This window comes from Leuciscus leuciscus, assembly GCF_965113295.1.
Source record: "Leuciscus leuciscus genome assembly, chromosome: 2".
In the NCBI taxonomy this organism is placed as follows: Eukaryota; Metazoa; Chordata; class Actinopteri; order Cypriniformes; family Leuciscidae; genus Leuciscus; species Leuciscus leuciscus.
Genome location: NC_138726.1, coordinates 59,548,533 through 59,555,065, shown reverse-complemented (window position 1 = coordinate 59,555,065; position 6,533 = coordinate 59,548,533). Strand labels below are relative to the sequence as shown.

Here is a 6,533-nt window from a genome sequence, read left to right as displayed (position 1 = left end):
GACAGAAGATGAGACAGTTCTTATTAAACTATTCATTAACTATTCTTTATTAACGATATATATGTAAACCTACTAACATTCGTCACCATGATTTTTGGAATGACTTATTGTTTTAGTCACATAACATCGGTTAATAGAAACGGTCATTTCACAATAGTTTTTATCAACATTTAGAAAATATATCAAAAGTTTTGCGTAAATCTGTAATGGAAACACAGCTTATGCCTAAAGCATGCTTTTCTAAGTCGAGCCTTAACATATCATATGGAATCCTATCATAAAAGCGTGTTTAGTTTGTTCCTGAACAGATGACCATGAATATAGCAATGTTTTATTACGATGAGTTTGTACGTATCACAGCAGTTCTGAATTGAAATCTCCGGTGAGTAGCGCTAAATTCTTAATGCTCCATTTTAAAATAACATGGGCTACACCTGTACTAAACTCTAAACTAAACCTGAACAATCGTAACCATGCAATTTTAGCTTGTTTTTTGAACTCTTGTCTTTGGGCTCTTTTATCATGACTCTTTCACAGGGTTCATACCCGAGATCTCCGTATCATAAGTACTATATAATCCATAAGTAATTCTGTACCAGCTGAGCTACTGAGAAAGCTTAGTGTCGTAGTAAAACCTGTGTAGTTGCTAACACTGTAATGTGCATTAGAAGTTTTGAGGCACTACTACCAGCAACACTTGTGAATTGGAGAAAACAAAATAATAATAAAAATGGAGCTGAAAACATTTCACTACAAAACATTGTATAACTTAGTTCATACATGTGTGCTATTGCTAGCTAATGATTAACTCCAAGACATTAACATTTTACCATTTTGTCCGCATATTGGATTTGGCACAAGTTTTACAGCAGGTGTTCTTCCTGACGCAACGCAACACTGAGAATGCACTAACTCAAGCAACACCAGGGCTTGGACACACGCAATCACTTCTGCGGGCAATTTTGCATTTATACCCAATCCACCTGACCTGCATGTATGTGGATTGTCGGGGAAATTGAGATCAAAACTAACGTGTATCATAAATTCATAGTGTGATTTACTGACTCACTGTTGAATGAAGGAGGAGGGTCAACACTCTGATCAGAAGCACAGGTGTCGTCACTGGAGTCAGAGTCTCTGCGATGGTGATCCATTTAAATTACTTGCCTCCATTTATAGTCAACAGTTCCTTAACAATGAATTACAAAATTGAATATTAAAATTATTAATAATTTTTGACACATTGTTAATGGATTTTCAATGGAAATTGTATGATTTTTTTAGGCCAAAAATCACACTCACTTAGTTTATTTTATCAGTTGATATTCTCCATTTTGAGTTATTGATTACATGATTATATTTACTGTAAACGTTTGTAATGTAAACACACTTTAAAATGATTAAAAACAACATTAACTGAAAAAAAGAAGTAATTTCATCATCTGAATGTAGTCAGAACTACTGAATCCCTCAGAACTCATGCATTATTTTTTTCTTATAATTATACTATTCAGGGGTGAGTTTCCCGAAAGCATTGTTAGCAACTACAAGTCCTGCTGTTATCAGCAGTTCAACAAGTCTGTGTTTCCCTAAACCAACGTTCCAACAGACATGCGCAAACAGCATCGCAGAGTTGTGTGTTTGGACATATCTTTTACCTGTGGCAAAAAGCAGAGTTTCTTGTTTGCCTGACATGAGGACTCAATAAATCCAAATAAGCAATCTGACATTCAGTACAATCTATATATTTTATTTAGAATACATACAAATGCCATTTATGTCTTTTAGTTTGTCAAGAGATTTAAAGCGTCGTTTTAGTGTGAGAACGAGTCTATGATTGAATCTGGAAATAAAGCAAAATAACTGAGAAAAATGAGAAATAGTCCTCAGATGTCATGACTGTAATTTATATCAAAACATCTAGCGTTAATTCAATCTCAAACAGTTTCATTAAAAGAAGTTATTACTCCACCACGGGCGTGACGTCATAAACCAACGTGGTTGAACGACCAATTTGCGACAATACGGTTTCGGGAAACTAGATAGTTGACTTCTTCAATGATGCATCGTACTATAGTTATAAAGCAGCGAGTTACGGCGTTGTACGGGAAACACACCCCTGGTCAGTTGTTTAATCTGCATCTCTCAATTATCTTATCATGCATTTCCCACTGCCTCAAAATGTTTTCTGAAATCTCATTATATCTGTGGCAAATAAAGTTTTATCTTCCCTGTCGAGTGTCAGACAAAAATCAGAGACTCGTTCAAATAGAATTACAATTCGCTTTTTTTCCTAATTAAAGTAGATATGAATTCCCTCATCCGTGATGCAGCATTTATAATTCACTTAAAAAGTTTTTGTCACACCCAGACCAAGCTTTTAGTAATGATTATGACACAAAAAGAAATACAAATGATAATGCCTTTTGTGTCTTCTCAAAACAAAATCTTCCCAAAAAGAAAATAAATCATCTTACCTTGAGAATAAAAACAGATGATATGATGACCTTTTCTAATAGGCTACATTTCCATCCGTTTTCTAACAGTATATAGAGTGCCGAAGTAATGACGTCACTTTGTAGGCCAACCCGGAAGTTAGCGGCGCATGGGTTCCCTCGATCAAAAAGCAATGCATTTTCCCTATAGACTTTTGGAAAATCGCAAAAAATAAGATCTGTGTTCAACAAAGAGTTGTGACCCTTACACGTTTTGTCTATCAAGATAATCTTTACAAGTTAATCCAAAATGTATACATTTTGAAGCCTAAATAAAGCCGTCGGATATAAAATGCTAACGGTAGGCTATCAACGGACTACAGCACACCATGGTCGCGGATCAACGTCATCATCAAGCTTCCTCAAACTCACTCACTCGCTCGCTCATTATGATCTGCACTGTGTATGAACCTATGTTTTACAGTCTATGGTATGAACCTATTTTTACAGTCTATGGTATGAACACTTATCCACTTTTTCATGAGAAATACTGCCCCTTCTGTTTTTCAAAAAATGTTAGAAACTAATTTTGTTTATGCGTGCCTCTCTGAGATTTTTTAAATCTTTTGTTAATGTTTTATTTATTCGTTTATTATTTTGTTAGTTTATATAAACCTTAATATTATTTTCTTTGTGATTAAGATTATTATGCCTGATCATTGTGCCCCAAATAAACTTTAAAGATTATCTTTCACTGTATTATGTTTGATTGTATGTTTGCATACCATTTGCTAATTCGCCAGGAAAAAAAACGCGCTTTAACCATCTCAGAAGCACTAACGTTAGCTATGGCCGTATCAATTTCCATGTCCTTTTTCTTAGACGATAGAAAAACCATAGATCGAAGAGAGAACAACTATAAATCTGGACATGAACAGTGCAGCTTAGATGCTGGTTTACTTGCCGGTATTGTAAGGGCCAGCATCAGGTACAAGGTTAATCGAGTGAGTAAAACTAGGGAGAGATAGAGGAGTTATAATATGTATTTAAGATAACTATGTATTTAAGCTAACTATACAAATAATCTCTGAACAAGCATAACGTTGTTGAATTTAAAGAGAATTGTCAATAGCAAATGCTTATTATAATATATTATAATTAAACCATATATGTTCCCTAAATAAACCTCATTTTGTTAACATTTTCTATTTTTACCTGGTAATCCACAAGCCCCAATGTGAGAGCCTGTGTAGTAAATTTTATCTCACATTCACATTACTGTGAGCTGACTGGAGTGTAGTTACAATAGTATACAAGTAGTATGCAATAGTTTAACATTTAATTTGTGTATTTGTCAGACAGTCAACTTACAGTGCATTAAGGCTATACATATCAGCGTGTTCTCTGGGAATTGTCCACGTTTATATAGCACATTAAATATAGTTAACATTTACTACTAAAATAACAAAGATTAATATCATTGCCTGCTTTAACTACGGCAATGCTGTTTACAAATACAATCATATTATTATAGGTGGGTAAAAGCCAAGTTCACAAGGTGCAGGACCCACCCTATCTATAATTATATCCAAACAAGTTACAATAAAAGTCAATAAACCAGGTATTATTTTGAATATTTTAATTAAACACATTTCTCAACGTAACGTTAGCCTTTAATAAAACTGCAGCGGATCTAATCTATTAAACAGTGGCAAAGTAAACAAGCTTTTAGATATTTTAAGAGAAAGACAAAAGGTATTTTAGCTGTTGATTTGGTTATGAAAAACGTTTATTCTTGCTACTGCTAGCCTTTTTTACTACATCTGGCACAAACCCAGAGTCTCCGCTGGATAACATCGGACGGAAAACAAACGAGATTTCATTCGATGACTTGTGGTTGCATCTCGGGACAAAACAAAAATAACGTTATGTAGGCTATATTAACTGAAAGGTAAACTTCTAAGAACGTGAAGCTGAAACGCGGGCTAGTGAGAGATTTCATGTTTGTCATGATGACGTCTAAAGTCCCCGCCAAAGGATGTAGTCCCTTTTAGCAACTTGTTAGCAACCACCGTTTTTAAGACACAATAAAGTTTTAAAAAATCACAAGCAGGTTATAACTGGTGTGTTTTATGTCATAGATCAAAACGTGAAAATATTTAGAGGCTTTGTTAACCACAGACCTTATTTCAGGCGATTTAGCAAAAACCCATTCAAAAAACCCATAGACTTTAGGGCGAGGGAACCCGTAGTGCTAAAATGCTAACTCACTTCCGCGTTTTGGCCTACAAAGTGACGTCATAACTTCGGCACTCTATATTGTCAGTAATTTAAACTTATGTCCAGTAATATCTGCGTGTGTCTGAGCAATCGCTAAGGAAATAGTTACTGCTCTCTCCTTTCCTGTGAGTCAATGCTGCTGTTGGTTAATGAATTACAGCAATCAAACAAATAGCACACTCACTATCATGAGTCTACATCAGGACAGTTGTGATTGGGTCCAAAGGGAAAATTCAGATCAACACACACACACACACACACACACACACACACACACACACACACACACACACACACACACACACACACACACACATACATACATACATACCAGACAGTTTCTGGTCTCATTGACTTCCATATATATTTTTTTTCCTACTATGGAAGTCAATGAGACCAGAAACTGTCTGGTTACTGACATTCTTCTAAATATCTTCCTTTGTGTTCAGCAGAAGAAAGGGTAACACTTTATAATAACTGCATGCTATTAATCATTAGTTAAGCATTACTAAACAGTTAATTAATCATTTACAAAGCATTAATATACATTAATAAGCAGTTTATAAATACAGCTATAAATGCTTTATTCTTGATTTATAAGCATATCTATAATGTGTTTAATAATTGTATTTTGATACTTTATTAATGATCAATTTATCATTTCTAAATGAAGTATTGCATTATTTACAAACCAGGTGTTGTCATTGATTAATAAGATAACTTAGAAAGTGTAAGTAAATGTAGTAAATTCAGGTAGTTATAAAGCATTTAGTAGTGGTCAGTTAACTATTATTGTGAGCTCATCTAAAGTGAGGACTAGTTATGCTTTGTAAAGCATTTATAAAGGAGATTTAAGACTTTTAACTCATGCACTTAGAGGCTTTTGCATCTGAACTCTTCATATATATATATATATATATATATATATATATATATATATATATATATTTATTTATTTATTTATATATATATATATATATATATATATATATATATATATATATATATATATATTTATTTATTTATATTTATATATATATATATATATATATATATATATATAATAGTCGTGCTCAGAATTAATCATACCCCTGGTAAATATGATCAAAAATGGCTGTAAAAAATAAATCTGCATCGTTTATCCTTTTGATCTTACATTCAAAAAATTGCCAAAATCCTAACCTTTCATTTAAGCAAAAGAATTGAAAGTGGGGGGAAATCACATTATAAAATAAATGTTTTTCTCCAAAACACGTTGGCCACAATTATTCATACCCTTTTATTAAATACCTTTTTGCAATCTCCTTTTGCCAAGATAACAGCTCTGAGATTTCTTCTATAATGCCTGATGAGTTTGGAGAACACCTGACCAGAGATCAGAGATCATTCCTCCATACAAAATCTCTCCAGATCCTTCAGATTCCCAGATCCATGTTGGTGCTTCTTCTCTTCAGTTCACTCCACTCATCAGGTCAGGGAACTGGGACGGTCATGGCAAAAGCTTCATTTTGTGCTCCCTAACACATTTTTGTGTTGATTTCGATGTTTGTTTTGGATCGTTGTCCTGATGGAAGATCCAACCACGGCCCATTATAAGATTTCTAGCAGAAGGCGTCAGGTTTTGATTTTTTATCTGTTGATATTTGATAGAATCCACGATGCCATGTATCTGAACAAGAAGCCCAGGACCTCCAGCAGAAAAATATGCCCACAACATTAAAGATCCAACAGTGTATTAAATTGTACACATGGGGTACTTTTTATCCTAGTGTTCACCAAACCCATCTAGCGTGTTTGCTGCCAAAAAGCTATTTTTTT

General features: G+C 34.0%; 1 protein-coding gene across 1 annotated transcript in view; it reads right to left on the bottom strand.

The window, feature by feature from the left end:
- LOC309492477 (uncharacterized protein) overlaps positions 1–4,819 on the bottom strand; it is a 17,083-nt gene extending 12,264 nt beyond the window's left edge. The window contains exons 1-3 of the mRNA XM_082161482.1: positions 4,756–4,819; positions 2,478–2,551; positions 1,070–1,189 (exon numbers count right to left, since the gene is read on the bottom strand). Coding sequence (XP_082017608.1) covers positions 1,070–1,154 — 85 coding nt within the window. The 5' untranslated portion in view covers positions 1,155–1,189; positions 2,478–2,551; positions 4,756–4,819. The remainder of the gene's footprint in view (positions 1–1,069; positions 1,190–2,477; positions 2,552–4,755) is intronic.
- Between the last annotated feature and the right edge of the window lie 1,714 nt (positions 4,820–6,533).